Raw genomic sequence first — 24,419 nt, 5'->3', positions numbered from 1 at the left:
TCTGGCCCCCACTCCCAAGGCTTAAAGGATGTGGGAGGGGGCCTAAGTACACATCTAACAAGTAAGTAACAAGTACTTACTCTGGTGATTCTGATGTAGGTGACCCAGAGAAAACCTTTTATAAAGGTTTTTTTTTTTTCCTCTTCTAACACAACTGACTGAAAAGTTGGGATAGAAGGGGCCTAGGTCATTTCCACACTGACTCATGAACTTGCTCCATCCACACGAGTTAAACAAGACCAAACTGGTAATTATAATTTCAGAGACCTTGTGTGTCCCTTAATGCAGCTTGTAAATCAAAGCCTTCTAATTAGAAACAGAAGAGGTGTGCCCTCGAGAATGCTGCCTGGAATGGGGACCAAGGGGCTGGCGTCACTGCCATGACAGTCAACTGCTCAAACCCTGTAACCTCTGGCGGAGTCCTCCAGTCAGGGAGGCTCTGGGGCTGCCTAAAGCCCTGGGCTCATCTGGAGGGAAGAGAAACTGCCAGAGACCTACTGTGTGCGAGAGGCTTCAGAGGGATTGCCACATGTGCTCAGTTTTTAAATTAAATAATATGACTACATTCTCCTTGCAAAATATTAAAACATTACACATAAAGCTGAGGTTCCTTTGGTGTCCCCCTTCAACTCATTTATCTTTTTGTTTTAGTTTCTGGACAGTTTCATATATTTTTCCTCTTTGGGAAAAAAAAGTTTTGTTATATTTATTTTATTTTTTTCATTTCAAAAAATGCAGTATCTTCTCTCATCTCTCAGAGGATATTTTTTAAATTCAGTATTAAATTTTAAACGAGGTAATAGGTAACAATCAAAATTCAAAAGGTACCAAGGAATGTACAACGAACCCTGGTTCTGAGCTGCTCAGGACCCATACCTGACACATTTGCTGTCTCCAGTCTTGTAAGTACCGTGTTTCCCCCCAAATAAGACTTGGTCTTATATGAAGTTGTGCCCCAAAAGACGCATTAGGGCTTCTGTTCAGGGGATGTCATCCTGAAAAATCTGCTAGGGCTTATTTTCCAGATGGGTCTTATTTCAGGGAAACACCATACTTGTAGATTCTTTTTTCCTTTTTAAAAATACAAATGCTAACAGACTATTGAGTTGTTCCTTCTGTTTGTTTTACTTTCCAATGATCGGTTTTGTTTGTTTGTTTTAACTTTTGCTCCCTAGTATTTGTTTCTTCCAGATTTCTTTGATTGGCTCTTTTTTTGTTTTCTTTTTTGTGATGCTGTATATGGAAGTGTCTTTCATTTTAGAGACTTTCCTCAAATGCTGGCTGATACTTTGTTCATATTTAATAGGAAGCCACCAAAAGGATGAGTGAAAGCTGTGGGGGGCAGAAGGAGCATTCACTGGCTATCATATCAGCTTTGCTTTTCAGGGGGACTCTCTCAAGTGTTGATCAGTGGCAGGCTTTCTCTGGGGCCATTCAGATTTTTGAGAGAACAATATCGTTCATTCTCCATCCCCTGCCCTTGATGGGGGAGTGGATCTGAGACAGGCTGGGGGCTCCTGTTTCTAGCCTCCGTTCTTACCTCTGCTGGGCCTGGTGTCCCCAAGTTCAAAGCGTCCTTGGAAATGAGCATGTAGAGGGAGCAATGGTATGTGTGACTTGGGTGTAAAAGGGGAGGGAGCCCCAGGGGCCTTAACACTGAACACAAACTCTCAGCCACCCCTGCATTCAGCCAGGTTGGACCCAGGGTCTGGAGACCCACAGGGTTTCGGGCACCATGTCCTCCTGATTCCTTCTGCCCTACTTGGTTTGTCACCATACTTTGGCTGCTGTCCAGCCTCCAAAGCCTTGTTGAAATCTTTGGTCTGCAGCTGTCTTCTCTCTTGGTCTCTTGGTACTTATTGATTTACACTTGACTCTTCTCCTGTTACTTAGTTAACGTTTGGAAAGAAGAGAAGACAAATGCTCATGGCCAATCATGGCCAATCATCAGAAGACAAATGCTCATGGCCATGAGCTCATGGCTCATGTTTAAACAGAAGTCTTACCACAGTTTATTTAACTAGTTTCTCAAGGACCAGCTTTTTAGGCTGTTTCCAGTTTTGCTGTTTATTTTTTGCTATTACAACAGTGCTTAGGAATGTTGTTCTAAATACCTGCCATGATCAATCAACCCTCAATCCTATGAATTAAGAAGTCTTGATTTTACATTTGGGGAAACCTAGCCTTGATGGGTCATTTTTTTTTTTTTAATTGGCTAATCAACTTTTTTTCAGATAGAGTATCTCTAGATTTTTAAAATATAAAACATAATATAGATAGAGTAGTATCTTTTAATCTGTGTAGTTCTCCCTGTACAAGTACCTGAATAGTGAATGAATGATGGTGAACTACAGACTGAGTGAAGAGTGTTTTCCTAGAGAACCCAGGATAGCCGGGGACTGCTAATAGTGAACTCCCAGGCACGTGTTTGGGGAGGATGGGTTTGAGCAGGACCCGTGTGCCCAATCTTCCAGTGAGGACAGCCATGATTAGGCTGGTCAAACCCTGATCACTTGTTATCAGTTTGGCTAGGGACCCAACTCCTGTCACTGCAGCAGGTAGGCCCAGCTCTTAAGGTAGTGTGGGATGCAGGGTAGTGTGGGCATGGGCGGTGGGGGAGCCACATGCCAGAGCCCTGTGTGGGCAGGACAAGACACAGGCTTACCCTCTCGGACTAGGAGATAAGAGACACCCCCTGGTCCCAAACCCTCACTTTCTGACCCTCCATTCGTTAGATTCACTGGGGTTAACAAGCTCCTCTATTTGGGGGAGAAAGTCCCCCTTCTGATAGTATGGTTGGTAAGAAGCCACATCTTCTTTATTTCCCACCATATCACACGCCAAGCCCAGAGCCTAGCTCGTAGTGGATGCTCAATAACTTCCTGTAATTGAGTCAGCTTTGGTCTAACAGCCAGGAGACTTGCATTCTAGTCACACCTCTCCCTATCTGCATGATGTCCCCAAGCAAATGGTTTTCTCCTTGGGCCTTATTTCCCTTATTTGTTGCATGAGGGCTCTTTCATACTACAATGCTAAGCATTCTGCTGGCATTAGGAGCTGCAATAACACACAAGAAAAAAGGTCATTAAAACACAGTACGTTTGTCAATTATATCTCAATAAAGGTTAAAAAAAACTCACATGAGAGATCTTTGATGGGCATAATAATCAAGACACTTGCCAACACAGCTCAAACAGATTTAAACCAAAAAGCATCTGAGGGCTCACGTAACTGGAACATAAATGGAACAGCAGGATCCAGGTGCTCACATGATGTCAGCAGAGATCTATTTCTCCTTTTCTAGCTCTGCTGGCCTCTGACTTAGCTTCATTTTCAGACAGGGAACATAAACAGCTGCAGTCTCCCATTTTTAAAAAATGTTGTAGTTTGTATGTTTTTCTTTTTAAATGTATGTGGTTCAAATTCCAAACGTTCAAAAGAGCATATGGAGAGAGTCACTCTCCCACCCTGTCTCCCAGTCACCCAGCTTCTCTGCCCCTCAACAACCAGTTCTCCCAGTTCCCTGGGCCTCTTTCCAGAGGTGTTCCATGCACACAGCTTTCCATTTCTTTACACAAATGGAAGCAAATTATATGAACTGTTCTGTGCCTTATTTTTGTCATGTAACTTGGAGATCATTCCGTAACAGTGTATAAAGTTTGCTTCTTTTCCTGGCTTCATAATATTACACTGTAATATAATTTAACCAATTCCCTTGACATTTAGATTGTTTCCAATCTTTTGCCAATATAAGCAAAGCTGCAAAGAATAATCTACACATTTCCATTACACCTAACAGTATGTGCAAATGTGTAGGGTTTATTCCTAGAAATGAAAATCCTAGGTCAAAGGGTATGGGTATTTGTGATTTTTACTGATTTTGATGAATATTGCCAAATTGCTCTCTATGGATATGTTACCAATTTTTACTCCCACTAGCAAACAGGTGAGGTTTGTTTACTTAAACCCATACCCTCTCCAGCTATATGAAACTTTTTGGTCATTACAAATATGTTACGAGTAAACATGATTAGCATTTTTCTTATGGTGAAAGAGATTAGGCATCTTTTCATGTATTTGAGAGTTCTTTGTGTTTCCTTTTCTGTAAAATGTCCACACACATTTTTGGGTACATTTTTAATTGGGTTGTTGGTATTTTTCTTATAGATATGAAGGAGGTTATTATGTATCAAAATTAGCCCTTTCTCTGCAACATGAATTATATTTCCCCTAGATTGTCATCTTTTTACTTTTGCTGACTTTTTTTGCCATGTGTACTTTTAACATTTTTAATATATATTGAAATGTATCAGTCTTCTCTTTTATGACTTCTGTGTCTTGTTATCATACTTAGAAATGTCTTCCCTGTTCCACACTATTTGCTTCTGTGGTATTCTTTTTTTTTTTTAATTGACATTTTTTTTTAAATTAAATTTATTGAGGTGACAATTGTTAGTAAATTTACATAGATTTCACGTGTACAATTCTGTATTACATCGTCTATAAATCCCATTGTGTGTTCACCACCCAGAGTCAGTTCTCCTTCCATCACCATATATTTGATCCCCTTTACCCTCATCACCTACCCCCCACCCCCTTACCCTCTGGTAACCACTAAATTATTGTCTGTGTCTATGAGTTTTTGTTTCTCATTTGTTTGTCTTGTTCTTTTTGGTTTATATACCACATATCAGTGAAATCATAGGGTTCTCTGCTTTTTCTGTCTGACTTATTTCACTTAGCATTATACTCTCAAGATCCATCCATGTTGTCACAAATGCTCCTATATCATCTTTCCTTAACGCCGAATAGTATTCCATTGTGTATATGTAGCTTCTGTGGTATTCTTGCCCAAAATGCATAGCCTCAATCTAGTCACCAAGAAAACACTTGACAAATCCAAACTGAGGGACATTCTGCAAAATAACTCACCAGTACTCTTCAAGTATATCAAGGAAAAAAAAAAGACTGAGAAACTGTCTCAGATTGGAAAAGCCTAAGGAGACATCATAATGCAATGTGAAACTTTGGATTAGATCATGAATCAGAAAAAGGGCATTAGTTAGAACACTGGCAAAATTCAAATAAGACATGTAGATAATTTAATAGTATTGTATCAACACTAATTTCCTGGTTTCAATAACTATACCATGGCTAGGCAAGATGTTAACATTTGGAGAAGCTGGGTGAAGGGTATAGAGGAACTTTGTACCATTTTTGCAGTTTTTTTATAGGTCTAAAATTATTCAAAATAAAAATTAAAAATGTCAAGGCTTCTCTGAGTACTTTTACAGTTTTATTTTTTACACTGTAATTTTTGATATCTGTAATATAAGGTATTGATCCATATTTTTCCCCAGATGGCTACTCAGATGTTCTTTTATTGACTAATCCCTCTTTTCCCCAGGGATATTTTTATTTTTTAATTATCTATTTATTTTTTAAATTGAGTTAAAAAATACATAACAAAATTTACCATCTTAACCTTTTTAAAAGTGTATGTTTAGTAGTGTTAGATACATTCATTCTGTTGTGTGAGCGATCTCCAGAAGTGAAACTCTATACCCCTTAATAATTCCCCACCCTATCTCCCTGCAGTTCCTAGAAATCATTCTACTTTCTGTTTCTGTGAATTTGACTACTTTTATACTCATATAAGTACGACCAAGCAGTATTTCTTTTTGTGACTGGCTTATGCTGATTAACAAGCCACAAATTTAACAATAAAATGAAAACCTATTTCTGATGCTATCGGCAAAGCCTCCGGTGTTGACCAAGAAACAAATAGTTGAAGTATTTGTGTTAATAGTAGCTACTTCTGGAGTGTGGTTGAGGGAATTCAGGCAGAGCGAGGTTAAGTGACCTGCCTGTTGCAGAACACACAGCCAAGAAAAGTAGAGGGTGCACTTTGAACCCAGGATTGGCTCCACCACTTGCTCCCAAAGACTTTGCCCTGAGCTAGCGCTCATGTAACAGAGCCAAGACTTGGAAACCAGAAGCATCTGGCTCATCTACAAGAGGTAGATGAAGTCACCCAAGGAGTAGCGACCACCAAGATTTAAGGGACAAGCGGAAGAGACAACCCAGTAGCATGTCCTCAGTGCCTGATGCTTTGTACGTATTTATTGGGTGACTCTGAGAAGGAGAAGCCAGAACAGTGGGAGGTAAACCAGGGGAACCATTTTTCAGAAGCTAAGCAAGAAAAAATTTAAAAAGAGGGAAGTGGTCAAAATACATGCTGAAAAGAGTTCAAGCTAAAGTCTGAGGCATGACCTCTGGATTTAGGAACAAGGGAGTCACTGATAATGAGCAGTTTCTTGGGATGATAGGGGCAGGAGAGTGCTGGCAAATGTTTAACAACCAACTTTCTAAAAAAAGTATCCATTTATGTATGTACATAAGTTTGTTACAAATTTTCCTGATGTGAAGGATATGTACCACAGAATTACAAATAATAAAATATATAATATTTATTGTAAATTCCACTCTCACGTCCATGATTTCATAAATGGAGTTGTATCCTAACTACAGGTATACAAGTAGTTCCAACATAAATTTTGGTTGATATTTTTATTTACATTTTCAAGTAACACAAAAAATGAAACAATGAAGATATGAAACTTCTAGTTCCTCCATAACTTGAGTGATTTTGGTATTCTTACCCGAAATGCATAATCTCAATCTAATCATGAGAAAACACTGGACGAATCTGGTAATAGTTTACAAATCCTGGGAGAATATTTGCTCAATTTTTTTGTGCTATTCACAATGCGACAGTTACAGACATGACACTTCTAAGTTGAATCTGCATTATTAACATTTTCTCCATCATTTTCTTAAATCTAGACAATCAACAAAGCCTGATATGTTGTTGTGTTTGCCAATTTCTATGGTGTAAATACTCCCATCAAGACCAATTTCAAACTATCAACTAGATGTCACTAAATAAGTTCAGAAAAGATACAGTCGCACATCATTATATAGTATCTCTACCACACAGATACAATAAATGTAAATAACCTGAAGAGCGTGTAATAGTAAAATGTAAAATAAACAGGAGATAATGAATTTTGAGTATTTATTACCTCTGTTTTAAAATAGAATTTATTTAATTATAAGTTTACTTATTTAATTTTCAATAATAGCTGTGTTTAATAACCAGTCCACAATGTTTTTGTAAAACAAAAAGTCAGCTTTCACAAATCAGTAGAACACACCACTGGGTGGGGGTGAAAGCCAGACGGCAGTAGGATATGACTTTTCCTGATCAGGCCTCTAAACATTGCCAGGAATGTCCACCTTGTCTTTCTGTACAATCTGCTCCCCTGCGTCTACTCCAGTCACTCAAATTGCTCTTGTAGGAGCAACACTTCTGTAACCTTGGGCAGATTAATCCCTACTCCATAGTATCTGTAAGTCTCCTTTCTAGCACTTATCACAAGTTGCTATTAAATTACTCTGGGAGTACCAGATATTGTTTCATGTCTGTCTCTATGAGGCATAATATCTGTGATGTCCGAGGCTGAGTACAGGTCCCTCAGTACCGACTACAGTGCTTTACATGTAGTAAATGCTCAGTAAGTATTGAGTGAAAGCTCAGGATGAAGGACTGCCAGGAGAGGAACATGGCCAGGGAAGGGTTATATGTGCGGCATCACCTTCAAAGAGACATCACCAGAAAGTATCTCCTTGGATGCCTTTAGCTTATTTAGAACGGCCTGGGAGTACAGAGAACCCTCCCAACATACACTTAACCAGGAAACATGACCCTGAGAACATTCATTTTGTGACATTAGAACTTTAGACTCCTGTAGTTTGTGTGTATAATGCCCAATAGTGTGTGTTTTAAAATTTTTTCTTTTAAATATGTTCTTTTCATGTGCTAGCAGGCAGATGCTAACAGGTGGAGTGTTGTTCCTCGGCGAACAACAGGTTTGCCAGGTTTCTGGGTAGGAGCTCCAACCACCAGGGAAATTCTCCCTGAGCACGTGCTCTTCCTGCCATGGTGAGGTGAAAGATTTGACAAAAGACCATTTATGATACCACGTGGTATGATCAACATTAATGACCGTTTTATAGAAAAACCGAAGATAACAAAAAACATTTACTGGTGACAGATTTCTCTGGAAAAAAACTGGGAGTACTTGGCACTTGGATTGGCCCAGAAATTGAAAGAAAAACCTTGTATGTTAACGCAAAGCCTCAAGGTCAGAAAACGGAACTAACAGCTTCCAAACAAAACCGCCTAAAGACACTCCACAAACCGAAACGACGAGATAACAAACCACTCGTTAATGAAACCTACAGTCAGTAAACTCCAACAACCGCAGTTGTATAAAGAAATGATCGCCAGGAAGAATCAGATAGGAGCAATCAGGGTGTTGCAAGACCTGATTACGCAGAGACGTTAATCACGAATCATGCGAACTCCAATCATCACATTCTAATCTGCCCTCCGAAGAGGAACAGGTAAGGATTATCCTACCTGACGATAAGGAATTGATGGGGGCATTACCACATTCAGTGAAAAAGATTCCGCTATAAGCAAGGGTGAGAATATAACACGTTAGTTGGAGCTACCTAAGATATTCAGATTCTTCCATTTCTGTTGCTACATTTATTTGCAGATCTTTTTAAAATACATGTTTTTTCCCATTTGGCTGCCAAAAGGGACAAACTAACTTCTCCCAGAATGCTCCACTCCACGATCTTGCAGTCCTTTTGGCATTACTTATTTACATATCTCCGCCCACTCCCTTCTGCCCGGCGTCTACCGTAATAACCAAAAAAGCGATACAATCTGCAAGGAAAACAGCCTTCCGTTTCTCTAGTAGTTTGGCTACCCCAATTCTTCTCTGAAATTTTTGTAAGCCTTGATCTTACTCTAAAATAGTTTTGATTACAAATCATTAAATAAAACGCTGATAATCCCAGACTCGACAGATAATTACTCTAAAATCCTCCGCCAAATGCAGTTTTAGGAGGGAAGGTTGAAGATTTTGCTTTCCTCTTTCCAGGAACGGTCCATGGTCCCTTGCTTCTCCAGCCTTCCTCCCTAGGCTCCCATGAAAGTGATCAGAAAGGTTTCTTTTTCAACCCAAAGACGCTGATGAATAATGCCATTTCAGTGACAGCTGGGAGGGCACTGTGGAAGGGTAAGGTGGTGGGTTCAGGGCCCCTTCCAATAAAAATCCCCGAACCAGAGACCCCACCCCCAAAGCATAGGTGGAGCGGGACTTCAAAAAACTAAATACAGGACTTTGAGTGGATCTGGTATCTCACACATGGAGTAAAGGGCTGGGTGGGGCTACCTTCAGATTTAGAGTAAACCTTCCTCCCCCATCCCATCCCCAAACATTGGATGTTACTGTACCTGCAGAAGACAAAAATGTACCAGTATGTGGTGCACTCCCAACGCTCAAATATGAAAAAGGATAGTGCCACAGACGCACTACAGTGAGCCCCGATGGCTGGGAATGCACCTGAGTCAAGGAAAGTCTTTGGATCCATAGGCAGTGTTGGACCAGAAAAGGCCAGTGGTGGGGCTGGCATTTGTGTCTGGTTCATTTCTTGCTCCCTCGCCAATTGCGAAGGCACAGAGCCAGTAGCCCTGCCTTCTGAGTTTTAGGACAGCCATGTGAGTAGAGGCTAGAGCTGAGCCTGCACAGCTGGGACGCCAGGCTGCCCCCATCCCAGATCTAGGGGCCAGCCTGGACCCTTCAGATGAGGTAGAAGTGGGTTCCCAATTTACCCCAGGCTACATAGGAGATTATATTAAATTATCTAAGAAGACCTCTCAACCGGAGAGATTCTGTTTGCCTGCTAGGGCAGACACTATTGTACCAAAAAGTTAAGTGGCTGAAGGAAGTCGCGATGGCAATGGGCCCTGTGGGAAAGGTACGCAGGCGGAAAGGATACAGATGAGGCTCTGGGTACTGTTGAACATGGAAACTCCTGAGAAGAAACCGGCCAGCTCCACTGCAAAGAGGCCCAGGGTGACAGACAGCGCTGCCACCAGCCTGCAGAGAGGAAGGGGGTTGGCTCAGGCCTTCTGGACTTCTTCTAAGACCCTTCCACTCCAACTACTACTTAATTCTGACCACCCCTCCCCAAGTGCTCACTGAATGTCCTGCTTCTCATACTCCTCGGGGGTAAAGGTGAGAGGCAGGCAGGCCTGGATATTGCTGTCCTGTTGAGCAGGTCACAGAGAAAGAGAAGTGAAAGAGGGGTTGGCAGCGGGGGGATAGAAAGACCCAACCGGGTCAGGCCCTGGGGAAGGAGCGGTGTTGGGCTGGGACCACACCGACGTGGGAATGGGGGTTGGGAAGAGGGTGGCCGTGGGTCTTACCCGGGACCAGAATAAGGTGATGACGACCACCAGATGCGCCAGGAGCGTCAGGAAGCGAGAGGGCACGAGCCCCGAGATCCGGCCCATGGCTCCCAGGGGTAAGGGCACCTCCTGGAGCAGAGGCCGTGGTCTCTAGGGCTGGAAGCTCAGGCAGCGCCTCTCCTGAAAGTCTCCCAGGTTAGCAGGCAAAAATTCGACGTACGCCGTCTTCCCGCTTTCACTGGCGCCGCCCAGTTGCCTTAGCAACCGCGGAGGCGGACAGTAGGACCGGATCTCTGAAAATCTCGCGAGATCAGTAAATTCTCGAGCCGCAGTGGGCCTCCTGGAGAGCTTGGGTCTGGGGTCAGCTGCGGGTGGTCGCAATCGGGTGCCCGCCTCCCGCCAGCTCCCCACGCGCAGCCGAGCCGTCTGTTTGCACCTGAGACTGTGCTGTGTGACTGGGTCCCGCACCGCCGAATTTTCCCACGAGGGTCCGGCGGACGGAAACCCGCCCTGTCCTAGCCTGGGAACGCCGGTTCCTCCGCGATGTCCTACGCCAGGAGCGACCCGGACCCACACCCCATTGCGTAGCCCAGGATGACCTTCCGCGTAAGAGTTACTCGCTGCTGACCGCTGTCACCGTCGTGCCGGACTTAGGGCACCCCCATGCCTTAGGCATGGACACTTTCTCTCCTTTCCTCCTCCGCGTCTCTCTAGCATCCCTGCCCTGGGCCCGAAGAGACGAAGGAAGCCGAACGTGGAGAGGTGGATATCCCTAGATTGTCAGCTGTCACTTATTGTCACGGAGCCCCTGGTTGTCCTAGGACCCTAGACCTGAACCTTCCTTGATTCCGGTTCCCCCTCAGACAACTTTGCTCAGTTTGGCGAGGGATTTGCAGAGTGCAGAAAATGGCCAGCTCTCTTGAACTAGAATGTGGATGAGAAGCGTCTTTTGGGAAGGGAATGGACTACGGGGCCGACTAGGAGGCACTGGAGGAAGGGAATGGTACCCGCGTCCCTGGGAGGCAAGGGAGGGCAGCGATGCAGACTGCTTCGATTTCCTTACATCTTTCAGGTGTGGACACCCGACTTTGCCCAGTTACAGTCCAAGAACTTCTTACTGTAGGCGACTTCACTGACCTTTGGGCCTCAATGGGGATCCCTAAAGAACGGAAAGTTCTCACCTGTGATTATTGCTCAGAGTCCAGTAACATTCTTGTAGGGACCTCCCTGCCCACTTTCCAGAAGAGCTAGCTCTCTTCCCACTCCCTATCTCAGTTCTTTTAAGGCGGTCTAAACTGCAAATCCAAGAGGCATTTCTATTTCTGATTTATTTATTAATTCATTCATTCAACAAATATTCATTGACCAACTCATAAGTGCCAGGTACAGTGCTGGGCTCTTGTTCTTGACGAACAGGACAGAAGTTTCTACCTTCATAGAGTTTATATTCTAGTCAGGGAGATAGACAGCAAACATGCAAATAAATAACAAATCTGCATGGTAATATGTGCTATAAATAAATTTTTTAAAGGGAAACACTAGAATAATATTGATTAAGGAAAGGCTTTTTGAAAATGGGTCATGTGTTCTTAATCTTTGTTTAAGGAAATGTGGTCAAAATTGAGAAGAAACACATTTTGCTCTTCCAGGACCCCAGTGTAATAAGTGGACTTCCTTTTTCTAAACCAGTGGGTGAAAAAATTCAGAACTCAAAGAGATCAAAAGATGTTTCCTCAGGTCATGAAAGACAGAGAGTAACACTTCCAGATTAAGGGAGACTAAAGAGACCTGACAAATTTAACATGACAAATTTAATGTGTTATCCTAATGGATCCTAGACCAGGAAAAAAAAACTTCATTTCTTTTATTATTTTATTATAAAGGACATTAGTGGAACAATTGGCAAAATTTGAATAAGATTTCTAGCTTAGATAATAGTATGTATCAGTGTTAATTTCCTGATTTTTGAAAATAATGCTACTGCCTTTATGGAAGATGTCCTTGTTAGAATATACACACTGAAGTGTTTCGGGATAAAGTGGCCTGTCTGCAATTTACTCTCAAATGGTTTAGAAAAAAATATATGTGTCTGTAGAGATAGAATGATAAAGCAAACATGATTTCGATGAAGGTACATGGGAATTCTCTGTATTATTTTTGTAACTTTTCTGTAAATAAAATTATTTTAAAATAAGTTTTACATAATAAGCCCTTTTAAAGTTTTTCTTCCAGGTTTTATACAATATTATTAATGAGACATTAAGTTGCTTTATGAAACGAATGATTTCTAGGATTGAAGTTCCCGAAATGTTGGACCATATATTGAAACCATATAATGGTATTTTCATATAATACAGCACAACCTTTTCCTCATAATGGACACAGTTGATCTCCAAAACTCATAAAATACAAATTGCAATCATTTAGACTTTTCAGAGAAATTATTTTTATCAAGAGTGAGGTCCAGCAAAATCTCTTTATTCTCTACTCAGAAAAATATTGGATGATAATCAAATATTACCCACACTGGTATCTCAGCTCTCAGATGTGCAGGGGGGAGTTTCTTTTAACTGTTGAACCATTTCAAAGTTCTGAAAATATTTACAAACCTCCCCTATTTCAGGCTAAACAGGCAAACTCATCAAGTACAGTAGACCCAACTGTTTCTCTCTCTTGAGGTCACCCTCATCACTATGAGACCCTCAAAATGAGTGACACTGATGACACCTAAAGTACAATGAGAGGTGGGATTCCTGTATTCTCCAATGTGGAAATTACAAAGTAGCAAGCATGGAAACATTCTTAGCACATAGACAAGATGCAAGGACCGAAGGCGTCTTCATGCTTTTCTTCCCTCTGCCTATAACTTACATGCCTTTTCTCCTAAGAATGGAAAGCCCAGGCCTTCAGAGCCAAATTCCTCCAGTGACAGTTTATCAAGTCTGACTGTTCGTACATGAAGGAAACACTGTCATAGTGTGAAAATAAGGAAAGACTGGGACCTGCTTTTACAAAATGAGGTCCCTGGAACAAAGAGAATATAGAGGAGTCAGCTGTGTGAAAATCTGGGGAAAGAGCATTCTAGGTGGAGTAACAGCACGTGCAAAAGTCTTTAGGTGAGAACAAGCCCAGTGTGTTTGTTGAGCAGAACAGAAGCTAGTGTGTCTGAAGCCTAGCTAATGGAAGGGGGAAAAAAGATCAGGGTGAGATGGGATGTGTAGACAAGGGTCAAATCATGTTGGGCCTTGCAACCATGGGGAAGGACATGATCAGGTTTGTATTCTAGAAGATAATATTGATTGCAACATGGAAAATGAATTTTAGGAAGATTTCAAGTAGAAGGCTAGTGAAGAAACCATAGAGTTATCCAAGAAGGACAGGATGAGGTTGAACCAGGGTGGAATCAAGAAGGTAACGTGGAAGGAATCAAGAGATTGTTAGAAGATAAGAAGGTCTGAACATGGGGCTGTGGGTTGGTGAAAAAAAGGGAGAGGTCAAGGATGACAGATTTTTGGCTCCAGGAGCTGGAAGTTTGGGTCATTCTGCTTAAAATAGGCTTCCTGACTGGGGGACTGACTAGATAGTAAGAACCGGGTAGTCATATTTCACATTGTGGATTAATAAATAGCAGGCAGGCATTTAGCTATGTCCTGTCATTTTTCCATTACCTTGGTTCACAGAAGCGTGACCTAGAGAAATCTCAAAAACATTGCGTTTTGGAGCCTGCCTGTGGTCATAGGAGGTACTGCTGCTGACTTGGTGTTCACTCACTCCAGAGCTGGAACCCTCATATCCTAACATTTATTTGAACTGGTCATAAAAGAACTTAGAAAAAAATTTTGTCGTGCAAAAATTCAAACATATATACAAATTTAAAAAATAGCATAATGAGCCTGTCTGAAGCCTATCATTCTATATCAATAATTACCAACACGTGACCAACCTTGCTTCCTCTATATTCTCCCTCCCATCCCTATTAGGTTATTTTCAGGTAAAATCTCAGACATCACCAAATAGTTCAAATTGCCCACTCATACATTTTTTTTTTACAGTTTCTTTGAATCAGGTCCAAATAAAGTCCACACATTGTACTTGGTTCATCTGTCTCTTAAATCTCTTTTAATCTCAGGTTCTTCTCCCTCCTTCTTCCTCCTGTTTTCTTTTCTTGAAATTTATCTGTTGAAGACATCAGGCCATTTATGGGCTGTGTTCTGATTGGGTCATTTAACATGTTCCTCTGTGCCTTGTGTTTCCTGTAAACTGGCTGTGAGATAAGTCCCACATTTAATTTTATGGTAAAAATACATTATGAGTGATGGCTTGTACTTCTTATTCCATCACAGCAGGAATTACTTAATGCCTGCTTGTCTCTCTTTTTTCTGGTGTAAAATCTGAGCAGTGGGGTTAGACTGAGACGACCATTATAAAGTTCCCTATCACTTTTCACCTATGGGTTTAATTGATTGTCATGGCCTAGCTCCATTATTTCATGAAAGGTTGCAAAATGAGGATGTCCTAATTCTATCATTCCTTCTGCATTTATCACTTGGGATTCTGCTATAAATAAGAATGTGCCCTCATCAGCTTGTTGTTTACCATGAGATATAGGTCATACAGGAAAGACTGGATAAATGTATGTTTTTTGTCCCCTCCATTATTTACCAGCTTTCAGAATAATGGGTTGGTTCCCTAGCATCCTCCAAAACTGACAAATTAGTAGTTTTTAGTATCATTATGAAACTTGTAGATTTTATCATCTTTTGTATGTTTGAGTTCATTGCAGTTGTTATTCTTTTTGATACTCAAATTGTCTCAGTTTTGACCAACGGGAACCTCTTCAAGTTGGCTCATTAGTGCTTCTTTTCTATGTGAAATTTACACAACATAAAATTGATCATTTAAAGTATACAGTTCAGTGGTATTGAGACACAGATAAGGAAACTGAAGCACAGAGCAATACATTTACCCGCTCCAGGTCACAGATCCTATAATTGATGACATCAGGCTTCAAACCCCGGCTGACTTGAGACTCTGAGCTCTTTGCTATCAGTCTGTTACCTCTCACTAGTCTTCATTATAATCTGTAAATATTTGGTTTATTACTTTATTCAGTTATTGTGTCTCTCCTACTAGAACACACACAAAAAAATGAATGCAACAGATAAATGAAGTTCCTTGAAGTCAGGGAGAAAAAAAACACACCAAACAAAGCCCAGGAGGTCCCTTGCCCATTCTAAAATCTATGTAGGAGTTGAGGGGTATAGAGCAGCGGAGTGGGGCAGCAGCTTCTCAGCTTCAGTCAATTGTCTTGAGGGAATCAAAGTCTAGTGTTGCAGGATTCGTGTGTGTGTGTGTGTGTTTTAAGAGAGACCAGAAATCCAGATTCTTATTCCAATTATAAATGTTGGTATCCAACTTAAAAATGAAAAAATGAGAAAGAAAAATATAACCTTGATGGCACTAGCATACAGGTGTCAGGCCACCAACTTTCAGCCTCTGGATCAGGACTGTCTCACAGAAGTCCTGTGATGATGAAAATATTTCATATTGTCTCTGTTCAGTATGGTAGCCAGATAGCTTCATGTGGCTGTCAGACACTTGAAATGTGGCTAGTGGGATTAAGGAACTAAATTTTTACATTTTAATTTAATTTGAATAGCCCCGTATTGAAAAGCCATCACCCTAGTGGCTACCATATTGAGCAATGCCATGCTGGACAGAATAATTTATTGGTTTCTAAAAATTTAGAAACTGGTGGGACCAATGGAGGAGATTTAACCCTCAGAGAGTACTCTGAATGGTGACACTGGACTGATCATACTTCACACCTGTTGCAGAACCTCTCTGAACCTAGAGATCAAGTCCACATTCCTTGGTACCATATTCATTAACCCAACTTCCGTTTCTAGGAAAATTTTCCACCTCAACCCACGTTGTTCAGCTACACAGACATGTCTGCTTCCTCTATAATGCCCACTATAATACTTTTGCTAGTTATCCCTCGTTAATTTCACAAACGCTTACTGAATACACACTATATTCCAGGAATTGTACTGGGTGCTAGAAATACATATTTTCTACTCCTGAGTAACTTAGACTGTAGTAAGAGAAATAACCAAGGAACAATTAAAAGGTATTATTTTAAGTGTTATCTTGGAAAAGACACAGGAAGGGCCTCCTCCCCCAGATGAGTGGAGAAGTGGGGAGGAGCGAGCTTCTGAATTGAGTCTTGAGGGGGATGCAAGGATCAGTCATGTAAGGAAGGATTGGGAAGACCATCAAGCAATACTGCCGAGGACAGTGGCACCGAGACAGTTGGGACTGAGGTAAGTTTAGGCAACTGTAAATAAGTCAGCATGGTTGTCACATGGGAAATGAACAGGCAGTAGCTGAAGAATCAGGCAAGGACCAGATAATAATAATAATAACAACAACAACAAAAACAACATAATGATTGTGTAATTATCACCAACCAGGCTCTGAGCACTTTATCTGTAGCGAATAAACTAATAGTCATCTATTATAATCTTTACTGTTTTACAGATGGGGACATTGAGACACAGGGAGGTTCAATAACTAGCCCAAGCTACACAACTAGTAAGTAGCAAAGCCTGCATATAACCCTGTCAACCTGGTTCCAGAGCCCCCAGTGCTTAAGAGGTGCTTGGCCCTGGGGCCACAGCCTATAAATTAGAACTTAATCCTGATTTTAAGCTACAGTATGATGGGATCATGTTTGCATTTTAAAAAGATGATTCTCTTGGATTATTCTGCAGAGAGATCACAGGGATCTATTACAATAACCCAGTGAGAGAGACTGAGGGGATAGCTATGGGAATGAGGGCTGACAGGGGACTATGAAGGAAATGAAATTGACAGGATTTGGTGGCTGGAAATGGGAAGTGAGGAAGAGGGAAGAGTCAAGGCCATTCATTCGCCAGGAGTGCAGAAGGACTGGGAAGGAAGGATGACAGGGTCAAGTAGAGCTGTCGAGCAGGCACTGGACGTCTGAATCCAGAGGTAGGAGCATGTGATGGCTTGACTGTAGGGGAAGTGTGTGAAGAGAGAAGACAGAACTTTGAGGGAAGAGACAGAAAAAGAGACTGAAGGGTGGGGGTCGGGGGGGTGGGTAAGAGCTACGGGAAGGCCAGCAGATGAGTGTCATGACAACCAAAGAAGAAGTCTCTTAAAAGATGTTGCTCTGAATAAATTAAGATCAGGCCTGAGAAATAGGGGGGGGGGGGCTTTGACATTTCTGTTGTCCTTGGTAACTTTCTGGAGAGCCACTGTGCAGAATGTTCAGACATTTGGCTTGGAAGGGAAGGGGTGAGATGTAACACGACCTCTTCTCTCATGTTGGCCTGTTGAACTCCTCTCATCCTCCAAGAAGCAAATGGGGGGTCTCTGCCAGCTTCTGCTATCCCAACTGTCTCACCTGGGGAACTTTTAAAAAATACTGATGTTTATGGTGATCAAAATCAGAACAGTGGTTGCCCCTAGAAAGGGAGAGACGGGGATCGATTGGAAAGGGACATGAAAGAACTTTCTCGCGTGAAGGCAATGTCCTACATCTTGAAAGGGTTGTAGGCTGCATTTGTCAAAATTCATCAAAATACACACTTAAGATCTGTGCATTTCATTGTATGTAAATTATTCTCAAAATTGTAAAAAGTAATAAAATTACCGATGCCCGGGCTCTATCCTGGACTTTTGAATGAGGCTCTCCCAACCTGGGGCTAGCGCGTGGCTAACCGAAGGCGATTGTTCTGTGCTGCCAGGAAGGAGACGCACTCTGGAGGAGCTAATCTCTCACCGCTGCAGGTGCCTTGGGCTCTGGCATGGCTCCATCACGTTCGGCCTGGTATCCAGTCCTTTCAACCCACCCTGTTGGTCTGTGAGCTCTGGATCTCCCCAGTAACCAGCTTTGGGCCACCTGATCTTCGGCAGGACGTTGGGGCCTGGGCTGGAGGAACCGATGAGTCCGGAGCACGTAAAGCCACTGCCCAGCGGGTATGCAGTGGACCTTGCTCATCTTAGGAGGCAGGTAGGAAAACGCGTGCACCAAGCCACGAATTCAAGACGGTCAAGCCACCAACTGGTTATGAAGGGATCTGACCACAACCCTGGCCGGCTGACCTCGTGGCGCAACGGTAGCGCGTCTGACTCCAGATCAGAAGGTTGCGTGTTCAAATCACGTCGGGGTCAGGTGCTTCCCTTTTTAACCCCGATGGGCTTCGGTTGCTTTATTTTCCTCATATTCAACTGCGTTCGAGCTCCAGAGCCCAGGGCCCGGTTAAAAGAAGAAGCATCTTGAAGGGACCGGAAGAAGAGGTCTTTTGGCTCGAAGTCGCGCTCCGCCCGGTCGGGAGACCCCAACAGTCTCGCGGTGGTTTTTGTGGCAGATTTGGTACCGTAGATCTGGGCCTATTGCAGGGTTCCTGAGAGCTGGCGCACTCTCGGGTTAGCTCAACCCAGAGGGAAGAGGGTCGGGCGTTCGCGCAAGTGAGAAGGTCGCTCCGTCAGCACCCTGAGAATTGCCTTCGCAGGGCTGGGCAGGATCCTAAAAATGAACTCTCTTCGTCACCTAAGCGGACTCATATTACTGAGGGATAAAAGTTCAGACCCCAGAAGACACATCCAAAGCGGCTTCACCGGGGACGAGGTGGCCGAGTGGTTAAGGCGATGGACTGCTAATCCATTGTGCTATGCACGCGTGGGTTCGAATCCCATCCTCGTCGGTGTGCTGTTCACGCGTTTCAAACGTCTTCGTTTTTGCAATCCAAAAATAATTTCTCCCGTGACCTTCTGTCTGCAGACATTCAATTTCCGCCCTACGCCTTCTTTCTCTCTTACCTGCAGCCTTCCTTGGCTTTTCGTTACTTGTACTCCATTTTCCAGCATAGACAAAGGTTGGTAATAAAACACCCGCGCAAATTTATTCACTGACCATGGAGGTCCCCTCCCTAGGGAAATAAGATGCGAACCCTCCCAACTCCAGGTGAAGTGGCTTAGTTAATGAAGGCTCCTGTCTAGTAGATTGTGGGTTAGAGTATCAGTGGTGTCTCCTTGAGTCTTCGTTCTTCATGCAAAGACCCTGCGAGCGATAGTCGCTGAACATTTGGGCTTCCGGCCCATAAAACGCCCCACAGGTTCACGTTCTCTCTCCGGGATTCTCCCAGGGCCTTAGTAGGCTGTGTTTTTCCACGTCTGTTTCTGTTCATGAGCACCATGTGTATGTGTCAGTCTTGAGCACCTGATTTGCACTTCCGCCTGCCGCCAAACGCCATAATCATATGTGCTTATGAATATTACAGCTTGGCCATTCTATTACTTCCCGAAATGCTTGGGGATTCAATTTTCGCATCCTGTTCATGTCTCCCAAAACAATCATCTCCATTTTTTAAAATTTTCCAAGGAGAGGGCTAATGTGAAATCCAAATAGTTTTATATACTTCTTTATGGAGGCGCTGAACAGGAAGCGGCCGGTTAGCTCAGTTGGTTAGAGCGTGGTGCTAATAACGCCAAGGTCGCGGGTTCGATCCCCGTACGGGCCAGCAAGGTTGCTTTTAGTAAGTGTGCTGTTAATTTCTTGTCACCGGGCAAGGTTTATTTAGCAACATTTCCAATCTCAGAACTCTTCACACACAAAAGAAAAACGTGTTTAAACTCGTTTCAAAGTGGTAGTGTTTTCAGGAAGAGGAGGAGGGTGCAACCAAACCAGCTTTTTCTGTAATCTCTGTTTCTAAATCTCCTGACCATAAATAACATGGTGGCTGCTGGAACTATGTGACCATAAACAGAACGCTGCCAGGGATTGGTACAAAGACTGTCTCCAACCATACATATGGCACTGATCAGTGCAGTGTAGAAAATGGGATCAGGAATGAAGCTAACAAGTGTTTTCAGTCTTCCTCCACAGCCCAGATGTTGTTTGCCCAGTTCCTACCTGCCTACTTCAGCATCTGAGAAAAGAGCCCTTCCCTTTCTCTTCTGGAGCACCTTGTTTCTGTTTCGGCTTTTACTGCATCTCTGAGCCAGTATCTGTGCCCTGCATTGCTCAGACCTGCTGCCTAAGAGCAGGAATGATATCCTTCCCCATATAACCTGTGTCCCCACCCCAGCCCCAGCCCCAAGGGAGCTTCATGAAAAAGACCAACCCTTATTCCCATTTTTTTGGCTTATTAATCCCTGTAACGCCACACAGACACAGCCTCAGCCTTAGCAGCAGCAGCACTTTAATTCCACAAAAACTCAGAAAGCCAAAACTGATTAGAACACTCCACAACAGGTAAGCTTCAAAACCAGCAACAATTCTACTGAAACCTGAGAGCAGTGAAACCCCTCCCAACGCACCCCCTTTACCATGCAATGCATTCCTTCTAGCTCCACCCTGGTTCTGGCTGAAGAAGTGGAATGGTGGGGGCCAGAGGGCAGAAGCAAGAGGTTATCCATCTGCAGGTGTGCAGCCTTGTCAGCATTGTGTGTGGTCAAGGACCACTCAAGCTCCCATAGCTCCTGGCACCTGAGATGTGGCCACTGGAGTCAGGGTGACCACAGTGGGGGCTGGGGCCTCCTCTGTTCTCCTTTCTTGATCACGTATGGCAGTCATGTCTCCCAAGCCTAGACCCAAAGACCTGAGTTCTTAGGGATGGTGCGGTAGCTAGGGAAGAGTAGGGGAGAACAAGGTAGCTATAGATGGCCAACTGAATCGAAGCAGAGCATCATCCCCTCCAACCAGGAGGGCCTTTAGAACTTCCCCATATACACCTGCATAAGGCCCAGCCAGTGGTCACGGGCCTGCTAAATGCATTTGGAAGAGCCTCCTCTCCGCGGGCAGTTCCCACTAGGACTCCTTGAAGAGTCCTTAGGATTCTGCTGGGCCTTGGCCCGGCCTGGCCTCTCCTACCCTCCTTGGTCACTTGCACAGAGCCTCCAACACCTCCAGGGTGCGTCGGATATCCCGGACTTGGCGCGCCAGCCCCTGCACCGGTTGCAGAGCCCGCTCCAGCTCCTCGCAGCGCGCCAGCAGGGTGTACATGCCCTTGATGCTCATGTCCACAGCTTCGCCTAGGGAGTCCACGGCGTCGCGGTAGGTCTGGATACAACCCACGCTCAGCGCTGTCAGCTCCTGCACCGCGCCACCCAGCCCGCGAAGCAGACGGTCCACCCTGCCGCCCAGCTCCCTACTGAGCCGCTCCAGGTCCCGCAGCACCTCAGGGTCGATGGGGGGGATGGCCGGAATGAGTGCGGGCGCTGAACAGGGCGGCCCGGGCACAGGGGGCGGGGGTGGAGGGGCGCCGCTCAGACGGATCTTGAGTTGCAGGTTGTTGGCGACAAAGTGGGTGAGGTCACCATGGCGGCTCACCGTGCCCTCGAGCTCCAAGGGGCTGGAGATGGTGGCGCGACGCCCGCCACCTGCGCCAGACTCCGCACCCCCTGAGGACCCGGCGCCACCGCACGCCCCACTCAGCCCGTCCAGGCTACGGCTGTCCTGAAGGCGGCCGGAGAACGAGCGGCCAGCCCTGCCGGTTGTCGCCGCCTCCTCGTCGTCTTCCTCCTCCTGCTCAACATCCATGTCGCCGCCGCCCCCGCTCCCTCGACAGCAGACCCTTTCAGATGCAGGCTGGTCCTCCCACGGCTCAGGGTCTTTGCGCAGGGAGGACCCGTGCAAGTCGTGTTCGGGACCCGGCACCCCTCGGCGGCTCCCCGACCCAGACGGCGTCCCTACGAGGCCAGGCACGTTCTCCAGAGCCTCCGGGTCAGGCCGGTGGACTACACTGCAGCTCGAAGGCTTCGGGGACGCCCTGGTGTGGTGGCTCGAGCCCCCAACGTTCTTGGCCTCTTCCTCCCCCGACACCCGGAGGCCTGAGGGCGACTCAGAGGGCGTTCGGCCCCGCCCGCTGTCAAAGATCGCGGCTTGCTGTCCCCTCAGAGCTAGAAGGTCCGTCTCCGGCCCAGGCCGCTCCAGGGACGACTCCATACTGCAGATGAACGTAGGAACCCAGGACTTAGTTCGCCCCTGCTCCGGAGGCGTTTGCGGCGCCTTTAAGGGGCGTTTGTAGAGGCGCGCCGATTGGCAGCGGGCTGACAATGGTAAGGAAGGGAATAACACTCTGATTGGTTGCAGTGACCAGGAAATCCCGGAAGAAGAGCTGTTATTGAACAGGAGGACACACGTGAGAACCAACGGGGTGGAGAGAAGGAGATGACAGGTGCTGTCTTTGCCCCGCCCTTTCAACAACTTCAGGGGGCGGGTCTTAAAGATGAAGGTCCTGAAATACCGGAGTCCTCCACCGGCGGGGCTCAGATTCTTAATGCCCACAGTCGTCACGCCCACAATTCTTGCTTAGCAAAACACAAGTAGGGACCAACCAGACTTGGAGTTCCTAAGAGGTTCTTGGGATGGAAATAATATATCCTGCTTGGACTATCGGGATTGAATTGCACCTTGTTGATCAGGAAGGATGAAACCAGAATTCTCAGCAGAAAATGAATGGTTCGTTCCATGGTCCTCGGCTTACTGACCTAGCAGATGAACTACTCAGAACCACTAACGGTGGATAGCGAAGCGGGCTTGAAGGATTTTCCTGTGCTTTTGCCACTCTGTTCTTTTTCTCCTTCCCCCTCCAGGTTTGAGAGTCTCTCCCCTTGGGAGAATAGCATGTGAATTTACTACTAGATAACACATTCAATAAGTGAATGTCCCTACACGAAGATCAGAGCCCTGGTACCATTCTGATCTCGTATCTTCCTTCCCTTCCTCTCACTGGCCTGCTGGAGCCACACTGGCTTCCTCCTCACTGTTCCTCTGACAGGACAGACATGCTCCCTCCTCAGGGAGGGAGCTCTTGCTTTTTTTTTTTTTTTTTTTTTGGAGGCTGAGTCTACCAAGAAAATTTTCCAACTTGGACATTCCTCCGTCCCTTCTCCCTTCAGGTCCTTATTCAAATGTTACCTGAAATTTTCAGTGAGGCCTCTCCTTATAACCTGTGTAAAACTGCACCGCTTTCCCCAGCAATTCCCAATCTTCCTTCTCTGCTTTTTCTCTGTAGTACTTATCACCATCTGACATACTATATATTTTGCTTTCTTGCTCATGTAAGTCCCATGAAAGTAAGGCATGTTGTCTATTTGGTGCTAATCTGTAACCCCGGTGCTTAGAACAGTGCCTAGTATATAGTAGGTGCTCAATCTTTATTAAATAAATCACCCCAAGTCATTAATTTCCCCTTTTTGGCTTGAGCTTACTCAAGATGGGTTTCTTTCTGTCATTTGCACCCAGAGTCCTGATTAATACACCATGAGGCCAATGGTCTACTCTAAACTTTACTCCCTTTCTCCAAGACTGACACCGCCCCCCAGACCAATCTTTCTTTTACCCCTTCTGTAGACAGATCCTCTTTACTCAGTAAGTGACAGAAAACACAAGTTGATCCAACAAAGTGTGTGGGGGGGGTTGATTATGTCATGCAATAATGGTCTCACGACAGAGTGCATGTTAAAGAAGCTTGCTTTCAGTGCCCTAAGGCCATCATGAAGGCCTTGGTTTCTGTCTGTGAGCAGCTTTATCGCAAGTGGGCTTCCTTATGGTGGCAAAATAGCTATGTCACTTGTCATTCTTTGGAGGTTATATTAGTCTTCTTGGGTTGGCTACAACAAAATACTATCTACTGGGAGTCTTAAGCAACAGACGTTTATTTCTTCCAGTTCTAAAGGCTGGAAAGTCCAAGGTGTCAGCTGATTCAGTTCCTGGTGAGGCCCCTCTTCCTGGCTTGCAGACAGCCACCTTCTTGATGTGTCCTCACGTGGTGGAGAGAGAATGTTAGCTTTTCTTATAAGGACTCTATTCCCATCATGAGGACCCTACCTACCCTCATGACCTCATCTAAACATTATTACCTCCACACGCCCCACCTCCAAATATCATCACATATTAGGGCTTCAACATATGAACTTTGGAGAGATAAAAACATTCAATCCATAACAAGGGTCATTTGTCATTATATTTGGCCTCCCAAGATGTGAATGAAATTCAAATTTTAATGTCCATAAAATTTTATTGGAATACAGCCATGTTCACTCATTTATG

The 24,419-nt window shown here is 44.4% G+C and overlaps 2 protein-coding genes across 3 annotated transcripts; both read right to left on the bottom strand.

Annotated features, from left to right (window-relative positions):
- Positions 1-6,448: 6,448 nt before the first annotated feature.
- On the bottom strand, positions 6,449-10,974 carry TMEM107 (transmembrane protein 107). 2 transcript variants are annotated; one of them, XM_081027618.1, is made up of 5 exons: positions 10,349-10,974; positions 10,122-10,189; positions 9,919-10,019; positions 9,374-9,470; positions 6,449-9,145 (listed from the first exon to the last, which is right to left on the bottom strand). In XM_081027618.1, exons 1-5 carry the CDS (start codon positions 10,433-10,435, stop codon positions 9,076-9,078), a joined length of 423 nt encoding a protein of 140 aa, XP_080883744.1. In that variant the 5' UTR covers positions 10,436-10,974; the 3' UTR covers positions 6,449-9,075. The 2 variants fall into 2 exon arrangements, with proteins under 2 accessions (XP_080883744.1, XP_080883743.1); XM_081027617.1 differs by having other exon boundaries at positions 9,374-9,482; positions 10,349-10,880.
- A 9,575-nt stretch (positions 10,975-20,549) lies between these two features.
- Positions 20,550-23,545, bottom strand: BORCS6 (BLOC-1 related complex subunit 6). The gene has a single exon (XM_081028529.1). It carries the CDS (start codon positions 22,308-22,310, stop codon positions 21,246-21,248), a length of 1,065 nt encoding a protein of 354 aa, XP_080884655.1. The 5' UTR covers positions 22,311-23,545; the 3' UTR covers positions 20,550-21,245.
- Positions 23,546-24,419: the final 874 nt, after the last annotated feature.

This window comes from Rhinolophus hipposideros (genome assembly GCF_964194185.1).
Source record: "Rhinolophus hipposideros genome assembly, chromosome: 20".
Classification (NCBI taxonomy): domain Eukaryota; kingdom Metazoa; phylum Chordata; class Mammalia; order Chiroptera; family Rhinolophidae; genus Rhinolophus; species Rhinolophus hipposideros.
This window is presented reverse-complemented; position numbering and strand designations above follow the sequence as displayed.

Excerpts from the sequence above, each read along its gene's own strand:
- BORCS6 (XM_081028529.1), bottom strand. The coding sequence starts at position 22,310 with ATGGAGTCGTCCCTGGAGCGGCCTGGGCCGGAGACGGACCTTCTAGCT.
- TMEM107 (XM_081027617.1), bottom strand. The coding sequence starts at position 10,435 with ATGGGCCGGATCTCGGGGCTCGTGCCCTCTCGCTTCCTGACGCTCCTG. Across the intron at positions 9,483-9,918 it reads CAGTACCCAGAGCCTCATCT|GTGCATTCCCAGCCATCGGG; the intron begins GTATCCTTTCCG and ends TCCTTGACTCAG. Across the intron at positions 9,146-9,373 it reads TACATTTTTGTCTTCTGCAG|TGCCCTCCCAGCTGTCACTG; the intron begins GTACAGTAACAT and ends ACCCTTCCACAG.